General features: G+C 37.1%; 1 protein-coding gene across 2 annotated transcripts in view; it reads right to left on the minus strand.

Annotated features, from left to right (window-relative positions):
• Positions 1-18,576: 18,576 nt before the first annotated feature.
• CRYZ (crystallin zeta) overlaps positions 18,577-26,880 on the minus strand; it is a 31,098-nt gene continuing 22,794 nt past the window's right edge. The window contains exons 5-7 of one of the 2 annotated variants that reach the window (XM_075999390.1): positions 24,956-25,057; positions 24,745-24,840; positions 18,577-24,309 (exon numbers count right to left, since the gene is read on the minus strand). In XM_075999390.1, coding sequence (XP_075855505.1) covers positions 24,148-24,309; positions 24,745-24,840; positions 24,956-25,057 — 360 coding nt within the window. In that variant the 3' untranslated portion in view covers positions 18,577-24,147. The remainder of the gene's footprint in view (positions 24,310-24,744; positions 24,841-24,955; positions 25,058-26,880) is intronic. The other variant, XM_075999387.1, reaches the window with a different exon arrangement.

Genomic DNA, 26,880 nt, shown 5'->3' on the forward strand with positions numbered 1-26,880 from the left:
ATTTTCTTCTTTTATAAGAAGGACATGTTATAAAGAACTGGTTTAAAAAGAGGTGAGATGTTCCTGCTCCCGTTTTGTCCACATATAAACCAAAGACTGGATCTGAATCGGAATTCTGTCACTGTATATAGGTGTTAGCACTTTCGGTTATCAGAGAGGCTTGCATGTCTCCCTCCCTTGATGATGGGTGTGGCCCTGTGATTTGTTCCGGCCAATGAAATATGAGTGAAAAGTGATGCGTGTCGGGTAGACTTTTTAAAGAGCTTCTGCAGTATTTTCCATCTTCTCTCCCTGGCCCCAGCAATGAGCAACATTGCAGATGGTGGTGTTCTCCTCAGTCTGTCCTCCACAACGTGGAGCCCCCACAAACCCATGAAGAATGTGAATGTGAACAAGAAACAAACCTTTGCCGGTTAAAGCCACCGAGATTTGAGGGCTCTTAATTCACAGCAAAACTGGCTTACAGTGATTAATGCAGCCATTTATTAGCTATGTGACTTTAGGAGAGATATTTGCCCTCTCCAAGCCTCCATTTTCTCATCAGAATATGAGGAGGGCCTGGAATATAGTAAGTATTCAAAAAATGGTAGTTTTCTCATCCTCATGGTAATAACTACATTTTATTAGAAACCTAAACGATACCAGTCACTATCTTCCCTGTATATACATCATCTCTCATCCTCACACTAATCTTAAAAGGTAGGTAATATTGAACTTTTTTTATAGATGATGACACCGAGTCTCAGAGAGGTTTACTAGGTTAACAAAGGGCAACCAGCTTCTACATAGAAGAATCAGATCTTTCTGGTCCAGAGTTCTTGCTAGTCTACCACGATTCCTCCGCTAAAAGAAAGCAGCTAATTCGCCACTAAATAAGTACTAACTTACTGATAACATAATCAAGGTTAATATTAAAGAAACAAAATAAAAAGAAAATAAATTACTTACAGTTTTAAATCATCATATTCTTCAATACACATAGCATTTTTCTCACTAAATGATTTGGTTTTATTGATTCCAGCTGAAGCCATATCGGGCCATTCTCAATCTGGGGTTGCCAACTCCTCAAGGTTTATTCAGGTAATAATATAGGTTTGCAAGCTATTCTCAGAATTTTCACAAGTCTAAAAGAAATAATTCTAAATAAAAATAAGTTTTCTTTATTTTTTCTTTTTATCAGAATAATGGGTCATCTCATTGTGGTACATTTGGTTTTCTCAAAGGAAAACATTATTTGTTATCATTTCTGAATAAAAATATAGTTTTTTCAAAACACCAGGTTCATGGTGGTTGAAAGAAAATTATACAAGGGGCCGTTGGTTACAAAAAGACTGTTAAACACTACTATATCCCAAATCTCAAATTTTGGCCAGGACAAGCCTAAATTCGCCTTTCTCTTTCTCTTTGCAACTTAGCTCTTAATCACCCAGGTTGCCCCTACAGTCCAGGGAGGTCCTAGAAAGCAGGGAATGGATGACAGCCAAGGGAGGCTGGCTCGGGACCCAGTGTTAATAGAGGGACCTGCAGGGGGCTGGCTTCAAAGGAACTACAGGAAACCACGCCCCTCTTTGTCATTCTGTGGAAGGAAGAGCAGCAGGAGAAAATGAAAGTGACAGAATCCAAGTCACCTTGTCATTTGGGGGAGACATCGACAGAACACCTAGAATTGGAGGGAGGCTATCTCTGAGAGAAATTGGCAAGAAACTTCGCAGGAAATGTGGGTCAAAATGAATGAGACTGTCGAACTGGAATTCCGTGACCATTCCTCGCTCTACCTCCCCCTGCTGGAAATCCGCTATTTATTTTCAGACTAACTAAATTAAAGGCTCTTCAGTCGTCACTAGAACAAGGACCCCGGTTACGTGCGAGCGTTTCAAAGACATTCTTTGTCCAGATTTCTGGAGGCTAGCTATAGGCCTTGTCATCAAAGCAAATAAACTCTCTTATAGTCCAGTTGCTGGGGTAGTAGTAATGACAATAAAAAAAAATACTGACTACATGCTGAGTGCCAGGCTCTGTGCTAAATGCTTCAAATGTCATGTTTCATCTTATACTCAAACACTATTATTTTCCCCTTTTTACAGAGAGCGGTTCTGAGACGCAGGGAATTGAAGTAATTTGCCTGAAGTCACAGGCTTGTAAGTGGTGACTCCGCCTCAGCAATGGCTCTCAGCCCCTGTGTTACACTGTCCCCTGCAGGGTGGTTGAGAATGAGCGAAATCACGAATCGTGGTGTCGTCAGGGAAGGAAGAACAGAGCCAGTATTTATGGAGTCATTCACCGTGCCACACACATCATCTCATTTAATTCTCAAATTTCTGGGGAGAGGTATTATTATATTCTCATGGTACATATGAGAAAATCGAGGCTCAGAGAGACTGATAGTTAGCCAACTAAGTAGAAAATGTGAGTGCAAATCAATGCGTTGTAAATACACATTTAGTGATGCTGTTTCTGTAGAAAATTGCTTTTCATTTAGTCCCCCAAAATTATTTGCCCATATAAAGTATCAACATATCTGACCAAATTTCAGGCCACATGGAAATACATGGATGTTTTAGTTGCTCGGAAACGCAATACAAAGCAATTTTGTGGCATGCCAACTAAAAACATCAATGTGATATGGGTTTTTGCTCTCAGATGTGCAAGCTCCTTTGTGTCTTACATTTGAACTGATCACATCTGGAATACTGTGCTTATGACAGAGTTCTATCTCATTCTCCAAATTGGAAGACAAGACCCGTGTTCTGAGTTTTGTTCTGAAAACCCTCCTCAATTGGTTTAAGGTGGGGCAGGACATTCCCTCTCATGCGTGGCAAGTGAATGTGGGGACAGAGAGAAATCAACCCACTTATAGCTCTCCTCAGTGAAATCCACACCACCAGTGTCCTCCTCCTTGCAATGAACTCCTTGTCTTCTTTCATATACCCTGAAGTGGGTAATGGGCAAGTCCCCGCTAGTGCGTATCTTGTGTGTGTGTCTGGCATTTCTCTGTAGGACATGTCAGGGACTTGCGTGGAGGGTCAAGCAGGCTGGGCACTGCAGGCACAGCTTCAGAGTGGACTGTCTACATGGACCGTGATGAGAATGGTGCCCCCCATGGCTGTGCAAGTCAGCAGCCTAATTGGCACATATTATTTTATTCTCCGCCTAGAGGACCTCTACTGAAATTAAATAGAAGAGGCTTGTTTAACTTCTAGGTATGACATTCAACACTCTAAAAATAAAAGAGCTGCCTTTCAAAATGCAATACGAAATATAAGCTTATTAAAATGTTGAGCACTCTGAAAACCATTTCATGGGAAAAACCATCAAAATCACCAGTGATGTGAAAACTAAACATGATCAGACTATGGAAAGTATCTGTGTTATCAAATATTTGAAAAAAATGTATGTAGAGGAGGGAAGAGACTGAGAAGCTCCATGGGATATAATGAGGAGTTATGAGATGATTTTTTGCTTAGCAAAAGAAAGAACTTTTAGAACCAAACAACAATTAGAAACTTTATCTCAACAACTCTATGAGAAAGAGCCCACACTTTATACCCATTTTATAGAGGACATGTCCAAAAATGAGATGGATAATATTTGTGGCAGAGAAACTCTTTATCTCTAGAAGTGATCAGAAAGGGAATCAGAAACATTCTGTAGGAGATCCTTGCACAGAGTTTTATTGAACTAAATGGATTATAAAGCTTCTTCTAGGAAACCAACTCTGTGTTTGTATGATGGTATTAAAATTGTGACAATCCCCTATGAACCTGCATCAGTCCTGGAAGAAGGAACTACCATCACCTCCCTCCTGGAAGGATGTTGGGGCTTATGTAATGTGCTCTAGCACATTCCAACCCTTGTATGTGCATGTTTCAAAGTTTCCATCAGGTCTTACTTAGCTAAGCAAACGGCCACAAAAAGTCTGTTTCATTAAAGGATTGGCTTTATTTTTTATTCCTGGAAGACCTAAGAATCACACAGGGAGTGGCAGTAGAAACAAAGAATCTAATTCTGCTCTGTATATTGATGAGTTCTGCCATGTCCACTGTGAAAGAGAGGTCTGATCTAGAATGTTTTTCTTCCTCCTTATGCCCTTAAACCAGGAGTCCAAAATCCACAGGAGGAAGAAAAGCATAAGATAGTGGGGAGTAGCAGTCCTATAGTGTGGCAGGGTTAAAAGTTGGCTGTTCCTGGGCTCAGCTATTTGTTGCCTTCTAGAAATGCCTTCTAGGGTTGCCACATCTTCCAATGTTTCCAAAGAAGCTGAAAAGTCAGATGGTTTGGGTGAATTTTCTACCTTATAGAACACTATGCAGGCCAAACAAAAAATATCTGTGGTCAGAACTCTGCCCATTGGCTTCCCGTTTATGACTGCTGAGTGGGACTCTGCTGTCTCTGGAGAGGAAGGCTTTCCTTCAGGGAAGGGCAGGTAGGGAGCCCAGGCACACATTTATTTTCTCCACATGAGCCAGCAGGTATCTGTTGGGCAAGTGAAGAAAAAGAAGAGTAGGAACAACTCCACTGGCGGGAAGACCTAAAGGAGGCTCAATGAGGGAGACTCCCAAGCACACGAGATTGCTCTCTGCAGGGTGTGAAGGGCCAGAGGCCACTCTGCATTGTCCTGCTGGAGCTCCTGGGTGTTCCTCTCTGGAATGAATAACTCAAACTTGGGAAGGTCACTGGGTCCTCTCTCTGGCAACACCAGACCCTGTAAGTCAGGAGTAGAATATTTTAAAACAATAAATGAAAACTTGCAAGGCCATGTTTGAAGAGAAAGCCATTCTGAGGAAGGAGCAGAGAGACCTAAGGAAACATAGCAAAGTTAAAAAGTGGGGATGACAGCCAGAACACCCTCAGGAATCCGTTGAATATTTTTTTCTCAGACTGAGGAAAAAGTCATATCTACTATATCATTTCAAGTGTCTTTTCCTAACACGATAACCCTTCGATACATAGCATATTTGACATCAGCCCTGTTTTTAGATGCAACCTTTAACAACAGCTTATCCACATGGATTTTAATTTTAATACAAGTTTGACTTCACAACTGAGCACTAGAAACACCAAAAAAAGTGACAGGCGCAGGACAATCCTGTTTCGCCGTGTGGGGAATGTGTTTAAAAAGAACAAACAGAGAAAAGATAGAGTTTGAGATAGGTTTCAATTTTATAGTTGATGGATGTAATATATATTTTTTTTCTTTCTCCTTGTTATAGTATGTGTTTCCTGAAATTATAGACAAGTCACAGTGAGACGGTCTTTACTATTTTCTAGAGTGATAAGTGTGATGAGCAATATCAGGGTGTAGACATTGTTTTTTTATGTACTTAGCTAGCACTGGACACACTCAGCTATTCAGAGAAATCCATCAACATGGAGAGACAGCTACACAACGATACGGCTGGCCAAGTCAGGACAGATGGCATCCAGCCTGAACCGCCACCACACACAAATGGGTATCAAACAAGGTCATCAATAGCCCCTAGCCATCCAGCTTCTCCTTTGCAGGGATGGTCAGTGATGCAAGAAGAATTGTGAACACCTGGGTGGGAATGTGCTCTGTTCCCCTTCAGAGCTCTTTGGACTCAGAAGATCACTGGCCTCCACTAATGTCTTTGGGGCAGACCAGCCCTGAGTGACTGAGTGCTAATGACTATGAACTGGAGGTTCATACATCTGAGAATACATATCCAGGTGTCAATCATTTCTCAAATTTGGCACTACTGCACAGGCTGACAATTAGCCTGAATAAAACTAAGGTGATGTTTTTAGTTGCCCCAGGCAAAGCAGGCAAGCAACCAAAAATTACCATCAATGGCATGGAGTTAAAAGCCATATCCAATTCCTGCTGCCTATGTAGTCTGCTATCTAATGACAGGTCCTCTGCTTTGCTTTTCTGTGGTTCTTTGAGCAACCACCAGTAGTGGAGCTCATTATTGGAACAAGGAGTAACAATCCATATTAATAAATCCAGCTTATTTGGGGAAAATTGACAGACAGGATTTGTGGTGATAAGGCATCTGATTACAGATAATGACCAAAGTGCAAGGCTGCCTTGCTGTCCAGTGTCCTTTGTGGATGTGAAATTTAGTTCATTACCATCACCTCCTGGAATAACATTAATTCCACTTGGTTCAAGACATCAAATGGCAGTAGTAGTAACCTTGTCGAGGAATAGAGCTACTAATCAGCAATTGACATAATATGTGACCTGCCTTTTTAGTAACTGGAAATAGTTTCAGTTCAACAGCCATGGAAATAATGAAGTTTTGCAGAAATGCACAAGAAAATCCATGGAAGTTATAATCCATTGCAAAGATTGCTACTAATAATATCTTAACAATGTTTGTGTGATACTGATCCAAACCTCTGCAAATTTTTTAGGATGAAAAGTTTAATTTCCTGCACTACTCGGTATCTTTTAGCAGCAAATACCTCAAGTATAATTTATCTAAAAAACAAAGATGAATAAAAGAAGAAAATGTTATAATTGAGGACATGCACTTTCTGAACAAAATCTTGGAGCTTCCTTTCTCTCTTTCACTATTTTTTTTTGGGGGGGGGCCCTACTTTTTTTCACCCAGCCCATATTAAGTTCATTAGAATAATACTCTTGACTCCAATGCAAAATATATATACATACAAGATAATATATTTTCCTGTCCAAATCTGATTATTTCTGTTGTGGAAATCACAAACCACTAAATAAGTTATAATTCTGTACATATATTTAAATCAATAACCTTAAAAATATAGATTGCTAGTATTGCCAGGTATATGGTTTAATTTGTTCAGTAAACATTTATTGAGAGCTCACCTGGGGTAAGGATATTCCTGCTATCTCAAAGTGTCATCTTCCAAAACTAGTTTTACTCTGCAATGGAAGAAATCTTTGAACTTAAGGGGAAAAAAAAAGTCTCATCCATCCACATGAAAAGGTCTAAGAGGTATATGTGATCTTGATCTGATGAGAAATTCTTTTACATCTTCAAAAGAAAGCTTCCACCAGGAATTTGTTGGCAAATATATCCAGAGTTGCCAACTGCCTTAGAAGCACTAATTCTATCTCATCCCTACCACAAGGCATCTGTAAGCTGTAAATTACCAGTTCTGATAAAGCTCACCCCCTCATTGAGATCCTTCAGTGTTTAGGGCCGGGCAATAATATCTATCATTTTTATACTTCTGAGATATTTATTAGGACGTGGTGACAGGGCTAAGGAAAAAAAGGGACACGAGGAGGAGAGAGCTGTGGCTGCAGTCCATTGAGTAGGAGACCCTGGAGAGAATCTCTCCCACTGGAAGACAGTTGTACCTGATTTTATATAAAGTGCCTGGCCATGCACTTGCCACAGGATAGATGCTCAATAAATGTCACCTTCACTCTTCTAATAGTGCTTTATGCTAATAAAGCATTTTTTAAAAGCGTGAAGCATGTTTACATGCATTATCTTATTTGATCTTCATGACACCCTTTGGAGATGGGCTTTATGTTTGAAAATATGCATGATCTGAGAGATCAGATCAATATAGCCCTAGGTCACACAACTAGTACCATTTAGAATCCCTAACTGGGATCTTCTCACTCCAAAACTTTCTTTCTCCTTTACTACCCTGAGCGGCAAGTATTCAGTAAAGTGTACCTAATCACTACCTTCATTATTTAAAGAATTATCTTCACTATTTATCTCACACCTTCAGAGATTAGTCATGTCTTACTGTTTCCTTTTCCATTTGTTTCTTGGTTTTCCCTGATTCTCAGATTGTAAAAGTGCTACATGTCTAATATTCACAGCTCCGTGATTAAAAGTTCTTTATGTAGGCTTTGAGCTCTCCAAAGTTAAAGAAATCCTACAAACAAGGCACATTTCATTCTGGGCCTTGAATTGAATTTCCTTTGAGTGCTCTTGCTCAAATACCAAACACAATTTGTGTTTTGCTTGTGAAATGGAAAGAAACAGTTGTGTGGCTATAGCTATTATTGTGCCATTACTATTCTGAGGTGTTGATTTTGTGCTTCACATTTTTCCTGTGTTCTTAACTTGATGCCCTATCTTGAATTTTTATTTCACTCTAATCGTTTTTTAAATTTGAAGTCTTCCTTTTACTTTGGCAATTTCAATTGGAACACTACGTTTGAAAAAAAAAATGTTCACAGAGAAACTGAAGGTTAAATCAGCTTTATTCTGTAAACAGTGCCTAAATTATCATCTCCTTCCCATAACAGCCCAATTAATATGTTACAGCTAAGCTGAAAAGCCAAAAACTGTGCTAAAAACATAGCGCCAGTGCGACACCTTCTGGTAAGAAACAGACTGCATTTTGTCAACAATAGCAAAAACAAATTGAAACAATGGATCTCTTGGATAGATTTTATTCCTACAAGCCTATCTTTTGTAAATACCTGGTATGTCTCAGCTCTGTGACAGGCACGAGAACTACTGATAAGGGAAGGTATGATCCTTATGTTTAAGAATCTCACAGATTTCTGGGGAAGAAATATCTCTACACGCCTACGTATAGAGAGCTCATTTTTTATAATCAAGGTTGTCATGTTGGGTTGGGTACACATAAGGTACTAACTAACAGACCCAAAGAGATGATTTCTTCTCACAGATCAGGGATGGCCTCACAGAGGAGGTGATGCTGAAGTCTTGAAGGCTGAGTGCATTTGTGAAGCAACAAGGTAGGAAGTGGGGTGTGCCAAGGGGAAGGTGCCACACATTGGAAACAAAAACCAGCATGTGCTTAAGACTGAGAGGCTCAGAGGGTTTGTTTACTGACCAGATGCTATTTCAGGTTCTAAGTTCCAGGTTCCAGGGACCCATTGGAAGATGTAAACATGCACGACAGTGATGTGATCGGATTTTTAAAAAAATCGCTCTGACCTCAGTGTGAAGGAAGGGAGGGAGACTAGTTGAGGTCAGGAAGGTAAACGGGACGCTGCTGAGAAAGATCTAGACAGGTGAGCACCTAAACTAGGGCAGGGAATGTGGAAAAGTGCCGAGGAGAAATTTCTTAAGGAAAGAGCATCAGCCATTATTAGAGCATGTTTGGAAGTGGACTCTAAGAAAGAAGGATTTTGAAAAGAATCTGTATGTTTATATCGTTACAAATAAAAGGAGCATTTCTTTTCCTTAAACAAAGAGAGAACGTCTAGGCTTTTAACCTAGACATCCTTCTTTTCTTTGTATGTGGTCTTAGGAAAGAGTTAAAATATTTCATATGAAAGCATAATTGCTCCACAAATTCAAGCACACAATTTTATAAACTAAATTTGGAGACTTTCAAAAAATATTGATCTCACCCAAAAATAACACTTAATGAGTGCAATTTGGAAACAAGGGCCCAGAGACACCAATTTGTATGAACAGTGTTTAAGTGCCCCGATAAAAAACACACGAAGGTCCTTGAGAAATTTGGATCACCATAACTGTATTTTTAAATGAAAGCTTAACATTTTTAAATAAACAGCTATAATTTATAAGTTGAGAAATTAAATATAATGAAAAAGAGATCATGATTTCCCTTGCTGTCAAAATAACTCTAAGTAATACATTTTGTCAACTGAGTATCAGACAAGGGCATGCGCTTATATTCATTTATTCAACAAATATTTACTGAGTGTATGCACCAGCTACCATAAAAGATAAAAATATTAATATAAATCCCCCAGTTTCCAGGAAGAGATAGTCCCATTTATTAAAGTACATAAGTATATATATATATCACATATATGTACATAATATATACATATACCCATGCATATGTGTGTATATCTACATATATGATATGTAGACATTCCCAACGTTGGGAAGGTTGAAAATTAAGCTTTGATTCATATGGCCATATAAATTTCACTATTGGTTTTACAGAAGTATTTAGTCAGTTTGAATAAGATCACACAGACATATTTCTTCAAGAGCTACAGATGTAATATATTTTATTATAAAATGCATAAACCGTTGAATGAAAAGATGAATGACATCTGCTCAATGAATGAGTTGGGCTAGATTAAAACATTTCTTCTACACACAAGATTATACCAAAATACCATCATTTCTCACTGAGTTATTGCAGTGGCTTCCTGAATGGTCTTCCATTGTCTGTTTTCTACACAGCAGCCAGAATGGTCTTGTTAAAACCCAACTCAGATCATGTGTTTCCCCAATACCTCCTGTGGCTGCCAATGGCAGAGTGAACTGCCAGTGATGGGTTGTCAGCATTTACTGGAGCCTCCTGGTCTGCCTTCCTGTACAGCAAACACCAGAAAGCCAAGTTTTATGATGAAATTAACTTTTCCCAATTGCAGACACCCAACCAAGATTTAAAAGACAAAAATAAAGGGGGCCATCTTCCTGCCTTTGCAGGATGCTTGGCACGTAGGAAACAATTTGGCCCTGGCTGCTGAGTGGTGGAGACGGGTTTTCTTGCCTCAGTGCTACGATGTCCAGTCACTAACTCTGTGATTGGTGAGAACTGGATGTGGTGTCGCTGGTGATTTCTAGTCCCTGAACTTCAGCTAAGGGGGCCTCCTAACTCCCCACCTTCAGGCTACTTTAAAGGCTTGTTCTAGGAGTGCTTCCCGGAGACCTAGCCTAGACCCTTCCAGTGAAGTTCAATCACACACTCCCTGTATAAACCACATTCTGCTTGAAAGAACAGAATCTTTTTATTTCTGTATGCAAACCCTAATGCATATACTTTCCATCTAACTCTGACTAAAGTCTGAGATATTTCCACTGATGCACAAGGCTCCCTGCTACCTCGCTGGGTTCTGCTACACCCTGCCGCCCTCACTCCACCCCGGTGACACCAGCTCCCTGCCCTTCCTGAAACACAACCACCAAGTTCCTTCCCTGGGGCTTTTGCACTTGCTCTTCCCTCTGCCTGGAAAGCTCTGCATCCAAATATCTATCCACAAGACTGACCCCTCATCTCCTTGAGGCTCCTGCTCAAATATTAACTTCATGGGAAGACTTCACTAACTATGCTGCGTAAAAGAGCAACTGCTCCCAACATTCTCTTGTCCCTTCCTCATTTTTATGTTTCTGTATTGCTCTTATCATCACTGGACATTGTGCCTACCTGTCTATTTGCTTATCATCAGTCTCTTGCCACTGAAATGCAAAGTCCATGAAACCAGAGACTTCATCACTGAAGTATAACCTGCTTGCAGAACAATGCCTGACTTCGAGGTATTCGATAAATATTTGTTAAGTTAGTAACATTTATATAAGTATTTATGAAAGGTTTTAGTCAGATTGGAAAGCTAGAAGTTTTCACAAAAGACTACAGACCCATCCCTAAATAAAGGAACAGAGAGTGGGAGTTAGACAAACCAACAGAAAATTGTAATCCATTCATTTATTCATCTTTATTTGATGAACACTTAATAGAAAAAGGCTAAATTTTGCAAAGGTTTTCTATGTGCCAAGCATTGTGCAAAAGCATAATAAAGTTTATCTAATATCCTTCCTAACAATCAAATAACTATTATCCATAATTTATAACCAAGAAATCTGAGGCTTTCCAAGGCCCAAGGTTGCCACACTAGTGAAAGGTAAAGACTATACATACCCTAGTTCTGTCTGACCTTTTATTGATATGGTACTTAAAGGAACATAGAGGAAAAACCATGTAACCATTAGTGAATTTAGAAAAGCCTCCCTAGTAGAAGTAACACCTAAGGTAAACCTTCAAAAGTAATATGATGGAATTAGGCAAAGAATGGAGGGTAAGCCATGCTGGCCTGAACAAATAGTATGTGTGAATTATTGTGATATTATAATTTCCATAAAGAAAGAAACAGGTCTTTTATGCCTTTCTATTTATTAATAAAGTAGATTAAATTGGCTCTCTGAATTAGTCATTAAAATATAACAAAAAATACAAATGCATACATACATTATAAACAATGACAAAATCAGTTAATATATGATATAACTCAATTATGTAATGCAAATAATCAGCATGAAAGAATTACACATAAACACAAGACTGAGGAAGATGTAGTATTCTAGATTTCAACAAAAGAGATATGATTGCCTACAAACAACATTTTCCATTTATAGTATATAATTAAATAACTTATGTGGCAATTAAATTACATGCCAATTAAATAGAATTGCAAGCTTTAATATAACAAGTTAAAACAAGTGGAAGTTATTACTGAAGCACACCAGTTGCTTTTATTCTACTAAGTTGAATCGACATTTTAAAAATTAATACTGACCTACCTACATTATGCACTTATAGTATTTAGAATATAAGTTTAAGAATTAGATTGTCAAAAGTTTTAAAGGTAAAAATTGAATAAGGTTAGGAGAGGTAGATAACTTGTTTTACCCAAACAGAATAATAAAGGAAAATAAATTTTAATGGATTGGTTTTACTTTTTTTTGAAAAATTTCACTTTTTTCTTAACCATCAAAAGTAAGGTTTTCTTTGAAGTAAGATAGCACGTACCCAAAGCTGAGCTTTGATAGCACACAAAGCCAACCTCTTCATACTTGATCCAAATGTCAAATTTCTACTTTACAGTTAATGTACAAACATGTATACCTATTTCTATGTGTTCTTTTGTGATGCAATTTAAATCAAATTAAATATACATAAATATTAATACATATATGTATAGATACACACGCATGTTAAAGCTGAGAGAGAAAATTTTAGAGGTAGAGAAACCTAACCCATCATTTCAATCTTCCACTCATCAAACTTTTGAGTGCCCTCTATTAACACATGCTAGGTCTTATTCCTCACCTCACGTTGCTTAAGTTCTTACTGCAATAGAGTTCAACTAAAAAATGAAAAGATTCACTCCTCCTGATTAGTATCCTGAGCTTCCCCCATTCCATCTCCTTTCCCACTGTGTGTTTCATAGCAATGCGCTCCTGCTCATGGTTTGAGTGACAGCCGATGCACAGCTGCTCCCACGTTCCACTCACCTTCCAAGAGGAAAGATACCATCGCACATTCTAAACACTACACACAAAAATATATACAGACCATCTTACAATTAATCAAATGATCAATTTTCACATTTACTTGGAGGAAGGGTAATAAACTGGGAATAAATGGCATGAACAGAAGTGGAGGCAGGGGAATGCTGAATTTGAAGAGCAAACTGGGGAAGCAGACGAGTACCACGTGCTCCACTGGATGGACTAGAGCTTGGGTGTATGAAGTGGTGAAAAATCTGGAAGTTGGAGGTAGATTATGGATTTCATCCAGGGTTAGATTTCAACGAGTGGCTTTTGTAGAAGGATGGTGATTCAAGATAATTGAGGGTATTCTAGTGACCAACCTAGTGTTGGTGGGATGCGAGGACTGGTTAAGGAACCCATGTGCTGCTGACTTTCTAGTCTGGACTGAGCAGCAATGAGGGATAGAAGGAAGGGAGGGATTGAATGAGGTCAAAGAGCAGGTATAAGTAAAATGAGGGTGGTCTGTTTATGTCCCCCAAAATTCCTAAGAACAAGCGCCTAGTAGCAAGGTAATGCTACTAGGAGATGGGGCCTTTGGGAGGTGATTAGGTCATGAGTATCTGGAGAGCTAGCTCTCCCCTTCCACTATGTGAGGACACCGCAAGAAATGCCATCTATGAATCAGAAAGCATGTCCTCAACAGTCACTGAATCTGATGACACCTTTATCTTGGAATTCTCAGCCTCCAACACTGTAAGCAATAAATTTCGGTTGTTCATAAGCCACCCAGTCTAAGGTATTTTGTTATAGCAGCCCAAATGAACTAGGACAATGCTTTTTTAAGTACCTCTGTTCTGGAAGCTGATTCTTCCCTCTCTAATCACTTTAGAAAAGTTTGCAACCCAAATTTTCCTAGTCCTCACCACCTGGGGGTTAGGTGATGGGACAAATGAGATAACATCAATAGTAATAATGGAAATTCTATTATTTCAGTGACCCCAGTGTCTGGTTCAGGGCATATAGTTCCCTTTAAAATCTTCCCCAGGTATTTCTGGGGGGCCCAGGGCTATCTAGACCAAGTCTACTTTCCTGGTCTCATGGCTGCTAAGTCTCGCTCCTCTGCTTCTCCAACAACCCATGTGCTACTGCCTTTCTATTGTCTGACTAGGGACTCAGGAGAGGGATGGATTGAGAATGACTGGTGGGCTTGGCTAACTTGGTACGAGTTGTTTTCAAGCAGTGATATAAGAAATCCAGGAAGAGGAACAGGTTTGTTACTGGGGAGAATTTGATGTGGGACATACTGATTTTGAGAAGTTTGTGTAACATCTGAGTGATGATCAGCTGTCAGTCTAATATAGGAACATAAGGATACAGAACAGACTAGAGACGAAGGTGTGAGTGTTGTCAATACCCAGATGGCCCAGATGACACTGAAGGCTGGGTTCGGATGCCAGCCAGGGAAAACGCAGAGAGGAAAAAAGTCAGAAAGCAAATCACACCCAACATTTAAAAGGTGAGTGGAAGAAGAGATGTTTACAAATGAAACTGAGAAGGGTCCAAGGGTACCAAGAGAGTGATGTTCTGGAAGTCAGTGTGGGAAAGAAATGAGATGTTTGTATTTTTAGGAAGGGGATGAAGATACAGGATTCAGGGGGTAAATGATGTAGCAGAGTTCACGAAGAGGCCAGAGCAATGAGAAATCGGAGAAATTGTGCTTAGTAAGAAGAGCCATCACTCCCAATGAAGCAGGAGAATAGGACAAAAGGATGCAAATAAATGTGTAAGTGTGAATAGGGTTATTATTTTCTTCGTGGTAAAAAAAAAAAAAAATCCAGATAAATTGCCTACCACTGGGTAGAACAAAACCCTGGAAAATAGTGTTCCTCATTTGGTTAACCAGCAGGCTGACAATAAAGAGGCAAAGAATTCCAGCAACTTAAGAGCTTTCGTTTATGTGGAAATGTAGTTTGATAGACATAAAAAGGAACATAATCTGAGAAGCACTCAGAAGCTATAGTGATAGGCCTATAAACAAGACTAAGTGAAACCAGCTAATAAACTCAAAAGCTACTCTAAGATGAAAGAAACAGCAAGACATGTAAAACTCAAATTACATGGATAAACTGACACAGAATTACAGTGTTAATTCCTAAGCAAAATAATATTTCACCAAATAATACATGGGCACTATTTTGTTAAAAAGGTATTTGTCACACCTACTAAAAGTGCTTTGATTAGAGGTGATGCTTACAACTGGATTTCAAGTGTGATGCTACCATCAAAACAAACATCCAAAACCAATTGATAAACCCAAGTTCATCTTGCGTTTTGTATTAACTACGAGTTAAGTCTGATAGTTCATTTCCAGAAATATAAACACAAAAGTTTTTCCCCCAAGACTAGAGAGATCTCATCACCTGAAGGACACTTTATCTTTTCAAAATAAAATGGCATATTTTCAAAGGACAATTCATTATTTTGAAAACAAGAGTAAAAATAAATATGACCTACTTATTGCAAATTTAACACAAATACAATATCATTTTTTTAAGAGCATGTTTTAAGAAGAAACAATGAATTACCAGCACAGGTATGAAGTACAGTTGACCTTCAGACAACACAGGTTTGAACTATGTGGGTCCACTTATATGTGGATTTTTTTCAACCAAAGGCAGATCAAAAATGCAGTATTTGTGGGATGTGAAATGTGCATATTCAGAGGGCTGACTAGTTTGTGCAGATTTTAATATACTTAGAGGCTTCTGGATTCAATCCTCTGCATATACCAAGGGATAATTATAATTATGAATGCACAAACATAAAATTACAGAGAACTTGAGATAAGATAAATATATGTATTTAGAGATTTAGAGTCATTTAATTTTTGATATTAAGTTATTTAGATTCTATTAATATTTATTTCAGAAAGTATTCCTCTTAAATAGAATTTAGCTACTGACTTGTCAGAAATAAATTTTATTAAAAAATAATATTTGAAAATGTTTGAAAAGTAAAAGTGTTAGGGAAAAATATATGTAATCCCAGCTCTAAGACAAAACATTTTGGTAACTATGCACCAGGCATACCTTGAAACGCATAGTAAACACAATTATATAGAAGTAGAATTATACACATCCTATATATGCTTTTTAAACTTAATATCCTTAATACTTACTATGCGTTGAACATTTTCCCAAGTTGGGAACTCTGGATCTACTTTATCAGTGTAATAGCTACATTGCATTGCACTATATGGATGTATTGGCATTTTAATCACTTAGTTGATAGAAATTTAGGATGTTTTCAATATTTTACTATGATAAGAAATGCTGCAATGACAATAATTTTGGCACATGTCTTTACAGACATGTCTGTCTCTTTAGGATACATTTCTTTAGTGGATGTAATGGATAAAAAAAAAAAATCCACATTTTTAAGTTTAAAGACATTACTATCTGCCTTCCAGGACAGAAGCAATTTTATACTCCCACTAATGAGGTAGAACAACTCTTTCCTTAAGTTTGCTGGTTATATGTATTTATTGTATGAATATTGTATGAATTGTATTTATTATATGAATTTATTGTATGAATTATACACTCATGTCCATTTCTTTTGTGAGACATTCTTCATTGGAGAATTTTTTAAGATTAATATCTTTATCTGTTATTGTAGATCTTTTTTCTACTTTTCCTACTTTGCTTGTTCTTTTACAGTTTGGGCTTTTGAGTAATGGTAGAAGAGGTTTTTGCCTCTCAAGACTATAAGAATATTCTAACAGTATGTCTTTGTTTTATGTAATTTCATTATATTCATTATATTTAAACTTTTTTAATCATCTAAAAGTTTTTAATGTTAGAAGTGAAGTCAGACACTAGCTTTATTTTTATTTCCAAATGGATATCCAGTTCTCCTATTGAATAACCTCTTTCCTCACTGAAAAGCTATTTTTATCATCCACAAAAGTGAGATTTCTAGACTCTATCGTGTTCCACTGATCTAATTATTCTTGGGTAAATATGACTCCAGTAACTTTAATTTGGGAAAAAAAGTGTTCATATCTGCTCCAACTGTTTTCAATTCACTTTCTTTTCTGAATTTTTCTGGCTATTTGCCTTCCACCTGAGCCTAAAATATCCTTTGGAAATATTTTGTAGAGTTTCTAAAAAATTCCATTGAGATTTTGGTATGCATTACTTGCAATTTCTAGAGTATAAAGGGGAATCATTACATGAACCTGACCAAGAATCTTTTCTTTGAGTATTCCTTTATGTCCCCTAGGAAAGTTTTATAGTTTCCCCCTTTTAAAGGCCCTATATGTTTCTTATAAATTTGGTCACTTATGGACCACTGCTTTTTGAATTAATAATAGTAGTAGTAATACAATTGTGAAAGAGACCTTCTTCTATTATATCTTCTAACTGATCATTACTGATTTTTATTAATTTTTATATATTTATTATGCAATTAGCCACCGTTCTGAACTCATGAAGTTTTTCCATTTGTTCTCTTACATTTTCCAGGTTTTGAGTAATATAACTGTAAATAGCAATTCTTCTGCATGCTCCTTTTAAAATATATTTATGTGAAATTTAAACATTTTAAAGGATACGTCTTATTATCAGTAGTCTTCATTAATTCTGCATAGACATAATGAACACTATCAGTGAATAAACTTAAGTTTTTTGGTTTAGGTCATTAATTATGACCTCTTTCATTTTTCTGGGGAACTTTTTGGGCATGCTTATAATTCAGCAGTTGTATTTGGTGGCTTTTTATGTTCAATCATATTTTTTTCACTCTTTTTTTCTCTACATTTTTGAAGAGCTATAAATTTGTCCACATGATCAAGTACATTTTCTGTATGGTCAATTGTGCTCATTTGCACCTCCTATGGGAATGTGCATTTGGAGTTCCTTTTTTTTTTTTCTTTTTGCATAATTCAGGATGCTCCCTTTTCATTCTTCACCTTTATATCAATTTACTTTCTCTTTAGCTAATAAAAATGAAAGATTATCTATTTATAGTCCTGGAAGTCCTAGCCAGAGAAAGGTATAAGAGGCATCCAAATTGGGATAAAGGAGGTCAAACTATTGCTTTTCACTGATGACATGATCTTGTACCTAGAAAATTCCAAAGACTCCACCAAAAAGCTCCCTGGAATTGATGAATAAATTCAGCAAAGTCTCAAGTAACAAAATCAATGTACACAAATTAGTAGCATTTCTATATACCGATAACAGTCAAGCTGAGAGTCAAATCAAAGACTCTACAGCATGTATAATAGTTACAAAGAAAATAAAATACTTAGGAATATACTTAACCAAGGAGGTGAAAGATCTCTATAAGGAGAACTATAAAACAATAATGAGAGAAATTGCAGATGTCACAAACAAATGGAAAAATATCTCATGCTCATGGATCAGTAGAATCAACATTGTTAAAATGTCCATACTGCCATAAATGTCCATACTGTCCATAAAGTGATTTAAAGATTCAATGCAATCCCCACTAAAATACCAATGTCATATTTCACAAATCTAGAAAAAAATAATTCTATGCTTTGTCTGGAACAAAAAAAGAGCCCAAATAGCCAACGCAATCTTAAGCAAAAAAAAACAAACAAACAAAAAAAAAAAACTGGAGTTATCACATTACCAGAATTCAAACTATACTACAAGACAATAGTAACAAACAGCATGATATTGGTACAAAAATAGAGATATAGACGAAGGGAACACAACAGAGAACTCAGATATAAAACCAGCTATCTACAACCAACTGATCTTTGACAAAGCAGACAATATACACTGGGGGAAAGAAGCCCTATTCAATAAATGGTGCTGGTAGAATTGGATAGCCACATGCAGAAGAATGAAGCAGGACCCCTATCTCTCACCACTCAAAAAAAATTAATTCAAGATGGATAAAAGACTTAAGGCATGAAACCATAAAAATTCTAGAAGAAAATGTAGGAAAAACTCTTCTAGACATCAATGTAGGCAAAGAATTTATGACGAAGACTCAATGGCAATCACAGTAACAACAAAATAAATGGATCTTAATTAAATTAAAAAGCTTCTGTATAGCAAAGGAAATAATCAACAGAGCAAACAGACAACCTATAGAATGGGGAGAAAATATTTACAAACTATACATCCCATAAAGGGCTACTATCCATAATCTACACAGAATTCAAACAAATCAGCAAGAAAAGAACAAACAACTCCATTAAAAAGTGGGCAAAAGACATGAACAGTTTTTCCAAAGAAGATATACAAATGTCCAATAATCATATGAAAAAATTCTCAATATCATTAATCATCATGGAAATGCCATTTAAACCACAGTAAGATATTACCTTACCCCTGTCAGAATGGGTATTATTAAAAAGTCAAAAAACAATAGATGCTGGCATGAATGCAGAGAGAAAGGAATGCTTATACACTGAGGAGGGACTGCAAACTAGTAGAACCTCTATAGAAAATAGTATGGAGATTCTTCATGAACTAAAAGTAGACCTACCATATGGTCCAGTAATCCTACTACTGGGTATCTACCCAAAGGAAAAGAAGTCATTTTATCAAAAAGACACCTGAACTTGAATGTTTATTAAAGCACAATTCACAATCACAAAAATGTGTAATCAATCTAAATGCTCTTCAATTCATGAGTGGATTAACCAAATGTGCTATATGTATACCGTGGAGTATTACTCAGCCATACAAAGAAATGAATTAATGTCCTTTGCAGCAATATGGATGGAACTGGAGACCATTATCCTAAGTGAATTATCTCAGGAATAGAAAAACAAATGCCATATGTGAATGCCATATGTACTCTCTAATAAATTGGAACTAATTGATGGGTACACATGAGCACAGAGGGAAGTAAAAGTCACTGGAAATCAAGAAGGGGGGAGGGGGAGGAGCAGAGGGGTAAAAGCTACCTGACGAGTACAATGAGCACTATTTGGGTGATGGGCATACTAATGGCCCTGACCCAAGCTTTATAAAAATTATCCACGTATCAAAAACATTTGTAGCCCCTTAGTATTTTGAAATAAAAAGTGAAAGATTATTTAAACACTTCTTTGTGCAAGACAGAGTGCTCAGTACAACACAGTTGTTATCTTATTTCTTACCATTCTTACCTATCTGTCTCCACCTTACATATGAGAAAACTGAGGTTCCAAAAGATTAATTTGCCCAGGATGCCACAGCTGCTCAGTAACAGACCTAGGATTGAAAGCCAGGTCTTTCTCCTACATAACCCATCCTCTTAATAACTCTTACCAGAGAGTTTCATATGCCTGTGGCCCTCCTCCCTGCCCATAAGGGAGCTCAGTTCCTTTCAGATCAATACCTGAAGTGAGGTGGCCTCTTAAATACCTTGTGTCAATTCCAGTGCCTGCTAGACTAAGGCATGGGAATCTTCTGCTCCAATTCTTAGATTATCTGGCTTTGCTAGAGTCAGATGAATGTTCTTCGTGCAAATGTTGTATACTCTCCTGCATATGCAACAACCCAGGGACCCTCCACTCTCCACCCATTTGCAAGGCTTTCTCTCTGGCAACTGTATATCCAAGGGTGCAAGAGTCCCCCTCCCTCCTTAATCTGCAGCAGTACTAAAAATTGAAACCTGTAGTCTCTAAAATGCATGTAAATGCAAGGAGCCGAAGGATACTGTGGGGTGATAGTATCTCACAGACCTCAACTCTAGCTGGTTCAGATGATTTCTGGGCAAAAAAGGGCTTGGTTTTCCAGGCAGTGTAGTTCCTGTGTTCCAAGTTAGAGGCAGTGACTGAGTTGAGGTTTTTCCCTACCTACTCTGGTTCAATGAATCAAATGATGGACAATGACGATAGAAATTCCAAATGGATTTTGGCACAAGATTTCCTCTTTAGTTTCTCGTACTGTTGCAGTCTTTGTGAATATTTTCACATGAAGTTGGAAATGAATAAATCAGACACTGTTAATCTGTGGTTATGTTTAGCGCATCTGTATCATGCGATAGTTTTGAGATCAATGTTAGATTCATTCTTAAAGTACATATATCGACTGTCCCCATGAATGACTTAGGGGTCGACAAAAATAAAAGTAAACCTAGGTTTCTTTCTATTATGTCACACTTCCTAGGCCCTTTCCTTGGATGTAGGGAGTTCCCACAATAAGAACCCTATGTATTTGTAAAATTGTCATAGGATAATTTTTAAATGACATTAGTACTAGAAAGAGATGATTAAGGATTGAGCTGAGGTGTTTTTCTGTTTGTGAGATGTGGTTGAGGAGGCTGAAAGAGTGAGGTCAAATTGACCCAACAGATTTTGCCATTCTTGGGAATTGTGCAGAAAAAAGCTCTTTGCACACTGTGAATTGTGGAAGTGTATCATTTCTTGCCTCAATAAAGATGAGTTAAGAACATTATAAAATGCTACCTGATTTTTTTTTTTCCCTTTCAGAAGTATCCACGTTTTTTGTTTGTTTGTTTTTACCTCTGTGGCCAAAGCTACTAAGGATGGAAAGAGCTAATACATCAAAAGTATTAAATGCACACTTGCAAATCCCAAGCTATATTAAGTGCCTCTCTTTTGTGTCTTCATGTCACCCTTTGGGATGGTTAGTTTTATGTGGTCAACACAAAGTCATCATGTTCTATGTATGTGTTAATATAACATTTTCAATTGACTTTAAGTAAAGACAATCTCCCTCAATAATGCGGGTGGGCCTCATCCAATCAGTTGGAAAGCCTTAAGAGCAAACTCTGAAGTTTGCAGAGAAAGAATTCTGCCTCAAAACTGCAACAATAGAAACCCTATCTGTATTTCCAGCCTGCTGGCTTGCCCTACAAATTTTGACTTGCCAGCCCCACAATTAACATGAGTAAATTCATTCAAATAAATCTCTTAATATATGTATTTCCTATTGATTCTGCTTCTCTGGAGAACTCTGATACACTTCCTTATATTCTAAAATATTTTACTTGGGTCTCGTCCCTACTTAACTATATGCTCAAGGATGTGGATTATGTCTTATGTATCTTTGTATCCTCAAATTCCAGGAAGGTGCTTCTCAGACTGTTTAGGTATTCAATATTTGTTGAACTAATGGGTGAACAGAACAATCCCCTTCATGAAGTACTGTCAAATCACGAGATAGGTGACAACTGAGGCAGGGAGGATTAATAGGGCCAGGAACGAGGGATCCCAGGCAAAACTAAGCTAGAAAGCAAATGACTCAACTCCTATAAAAGCCAGAAATACAGTGAGCAAGGAAACCCAAAGGCCTAGAAATTAAAATTCAGGAGTTTTTAGTTTTTTACCAACAGCTCACTAAAAAACAGTCAGCTGAATTTGAATCTTGTAGTCACGTGACCTTTGGTGTGTTGTTTCCCCATCTGGGGCTCAGGGTGGCTGAGCGATTTGGTCTCTAACACATTCATATGACTCTTAGTCACAGAAGTCAAAGCGAACAGGAAGAGAAATCCAGAAGGTTGAGGGGTTAAATAGTGCTTGTTTATTCTATAGGTTGCTCTCTATATTACTTCCGGGACAGGCACTAGTGACTGTGTAGTAGCCCTAAGGCACCACGCAAGTAATAAATGTAGTTAGTTGAAAGGACAAGTCTAGAACTAGAATTACAAGGAGATTCTGGAAAGAACATATCAAATGCTACATAATCATAAATATGGTAGTTAAAACATACAGTTTGACTAGCTTTGACTTCAAATTAACTGAACTATATCAATAGATTGTGAAGTGCTAAGTCATCTGTTTGCTTTAGCTCATTCTATGGACAAGGCAAATGTGTAAACAGATTAAACTTTTACAGAATAACTATTCCTTTATCTTTATGCATGAGAAGGGATCCTCCATTTAGGATGCACATAAAATGCTAGCCAATAGACGACACTGCTTTAACACTTTTTTCAAAAATGTTATTTTACAGGACAGTTAACCTGTAAAAGAAATAGTGAATAAACTTGAAAAATTCCAATAGCAAAAACACTTCAGCCATGACACATACAACCAGAAGCCAAGACTGAAAGATATCCTTCAATTGAAAGATTTTAGAAATTAGGACTATTTTCTGTTCACTATTGAAGCAGGATACCACATTCGAACCAGAAACTGTAATTCAACAGAACAAATCAGGTTAAAACAATTAACCATATAATGTAACAAAACACAAGAGGATGCTTTCATATGAAGAAAAACAAAAACAACAAATAACCAAACCTTATTTCCTTGAATATAACATTGACGGCAAGATTTCTAAGAGCTCATCCCTGTATTTAGTTTAGATAATGACTTTCAGCACAGAACACTGTTGGTAAGTAACTATTAGGAGCTATGCAGAAATGATGTGAGGCAAGTACCATACAAATTAGATAAACACAGGTTTTGATTTTCTTCAGAATTTATTGCAGGTTACCATGATATGAAAACAAAAGCAAACCACTTTTAATGTGTCAAATTTGTGAGCTTATTAATTTAAATATATGATCCCCATCACACAAACAGATAACACTAAATCTACTCTGAAAATCTTATCAATCAAAAAGTATTATCTATTTATAGATTATGTGCCTAGTATCATATTATACCAAAAATAAGACTGCTGTCCTTACAGGACATATGAGTGTCATTCGCAATCAACTAAAAATGCAGTGACTATTCTAATATTTTGGTAAATATTGGGAAAACTAACAAATTTCCCTGGACATTGTTTATTCTTGCCCTTCTAAGAGACTTATAGATCTAGATGAAATTAGTTTTAAAAAGGGGTCTTTTTTAGTCCAGAACAATCTCTGAAGTCCAACACAGCCATGGCTAATCAGAGACTAAAGAACCTTCATAAAGATAAGTAAGTTTGAAAATCCATAGAAATTGATCAGTCTTACTTTGAATTAGCATGTTTCAGTCAAAGGTATGGAATCAATCAAGTATCAGTTAAGAATTTCTGCAATGCACCCCAATGTCAAATGACCACTAACATGCTATTTCCTACTATAATGACTTTGAGATAGAAAGCATAAAACAATACTTCCAGCTAGCAAATAAATTTTACTCCACTGCCTCTGCTCTCTAAAGAAAAATCTTGTTTTTTCACATAAGAAACTCACTAACTCAAATAAATGTTAAAGAAAAGATAGTGTAAATAAAACTGGGGGAAAGATAAGCTCTAATTACATAGGAAATCCATGTAAGAATGAATCATCATAGGAGAAGAATCATTTTCCCAGCAGCCCCACTGCTGTGAATGATATTTTCATGAGCCTGCGCTACCTTCTCCAACGGATACTGAGGACCTATTACAGGTTTCAACCAACCAACTTCCATTCCAGCTTGAAGGGCTGCTGCAAACTGCTGAAATTCCTCCTGAGGAAAAGAAAAGATTTTTTTTTTATAGTGGATCATATGACTTAATTTTCAGAAGCATTAAAAAACTTCGGAATTTATGAGTTATCCCATAAAGAGTCTCTTACAAATGTGACCCTTTTGTCAGAATGTATGACTTGTCCAGAGCTAGTTCTCCTTAAGGTAACCATAAATCATATTTGCCTGGGACAGTGTTAGTTTATAAATACCTATTTCCTAAAATAATTATGAATATAACAGTATCCCCTTTCTCTCACAAGTGTCCTGACTTGGATAATAAGTTATACTGCTGCTCTAGTTATCCTTCTGGTGACTAATCCTTACCAAGTCCTCTAGTCATATAACTAAGTTTAACATCTACATAAACTTTCAGCCTACCTCACTAGGTAAATTGTACCAATGTTTTAGTTACCCAAATCAGACATCTTTTCCTACCTTGGTTGTGGCAAACAAAGTAACTCCAATTATACTGCACTCCTTTACCATGGTGTCCCGTGGGTTTATTTCAATAGTTCCTCTGTTGCCAACAACCTATTATGAAAAACAACACTAGGGCTACAGTTAAAGATTGCTGCAAAACAGTGTTAAATTGTGATAAAACTTTAAAGAAGTAAAAAAAAAAAAAGAAAGAAAGAAAAATACTTACTATTACTCGTCCTCCATATGACAGAAGATTCAAATCCTTGTTAAGATTTACGTTAGCTAACATTTCAATAATCACATCAATTCCTTTCTCACCAACAGATTTCTACATAATAAAAGAGAATGTAGAGTAAGACAACAAGTAAAAAACTATAAAATAGCTCTTATATGTACCACATATTACAGAAATGTGTTTTAAATGACATATAAAATGCTACATTTTTAAGATTAACAATACAAATTTTAAAATCACCTAATTATATAATGGTGATGTAATTCTAAGATACCAGCCATAACATCTAAAATGATAAATATTTGTCCTAAATAAATTGTTGTAATGAAATAAAACTTGTTTGGAATTTTCAGGTGCTAGACTCAACAGAGTATAAAATATTTTTCCTTTAGCTGAAAATTTTCTATCTTCAAAATGAACCTTCATAAAGAAACAAACAACAAATCGAAAATCCAAAACTCCCAGGGGGCTCCCATTTTTATTAAAGAAACAAAAAGCAAAAGAAAGCATTATACAATCCATCCATGTAACAGAAACACTTGTACCCCCTTAACATTTTGAAATAAAAATTTAAAAAAAAATCATTGCTGTTTGGTTTGGCAGGGGTTATTTTGGGGTGGGGGGATTAAGTTTTGCTCTATATGGTTTACAATCTGCCTGACACACCAGTTCTTTTCTTTTAGGCTCTTGGACATTGGTTCCCAACATCTAAAACTTGCTCTTAAGAAAGACATATATAAAAATGAATCTACATTATATTCATTTTATTTTAACCAGAAAAATGAACACCTGTGCCAGGGATTGTGCTAGGTACTGGGAATGCAAGATGGACACTGGAATCAAAACAAAGCTAGGGAGAAAGATGGAAGATACTACAGTTATAGCTATAATGTAGTGGGCTAAGTGCATTAACAGAAATAAACCATCTAGGGGAAAAAAGTTAAAGTCTGATTGCCAGCACTGGTCAGAGAAAGTTCTACAGAGGTGATAACCTGGGCCCTGAGGGATGATTAATGGCAAAAAGAAAGGAAGATGAGCAAGGGGAAGCGAGACATAAGGCAGAGTCAGTCTGGACCAAAGAAACAGAAAAGCGAATATGTCAGGGATGGAGAACACGAGGACTAGAACGTGAGCAGAGCTGGAGTGGAGGGGAAGGGGTTGGTGAAAGGAGATTGTGAGCTGGTACAGATTGTGAAAATACAGTGAATGTAACATTAAAGGATTTGGACCTTTTTTTTTTTTTTTTTTTTTTGTGGCAGTTGTTAATTCTTGTGCCAGGCACTGTTTTAGGTACTGCCAGTGCAGTAGTGAGTAAAACAGGCAAAAATTCCTCTCCTCACAGAGCTTTCATTTTAATCACTTCCGGAGATTTTTTTTTTTTAAGTGGTATGTGGGGACCAAATAACTCTGCACACAGTAGAAAAGATAGAAAGGGATATTAGCCAGGTTATCAATGATTGTTAAGGTGGGAGAAACTCAGGCCTAAATTCAGTCATAGTTGTGAAAGGAATGGAGAAAAAGAGGTGCATTTGACAGGTATGTTACAGCTGGCACTGATAGAATGGGGTGACCAACATGCTGGGTGGAAGACAGAATGGTGATGAAAAGACAGGAATTAAAAATGAAATGAGGGTTTCTGTTGTAGGTGAACAGATGAGTGGCAATGTCTCTCAGGCTGATGACATGAAGGAATCGAGGCCAAAGACAGTGTTGGAAATCAATAGCACACAGGTAATAACTGAAGCTTGTGGGAGTGTGTGAGACTGACCAGGATGGAAGTCTAGCACCAGGGAAGATGAACGACCAAGGGGAGAAAACCTAAGGTACGTCAATATTAAACAATATGAGGAGGAAGGAGACTGCAAGTGAACAGTCCGGGATGTGAGAAGAGAACAAGTTTCAAGGAGATGTGGTCA

Source organism: Microcebus murinus, chromosome 2 (assembly GCF_040939455.1).
Source record: "Microcebus murinus isolate Inina chromosome 2, M.murinus_Inina_mat1.0, whole genome shotgun sequence".
NCBI lineage: Eukaryota > Metazoa > Chordata > Mammalia > Primates > Cheirogaleidae > Microcebus > Microcebus murinus.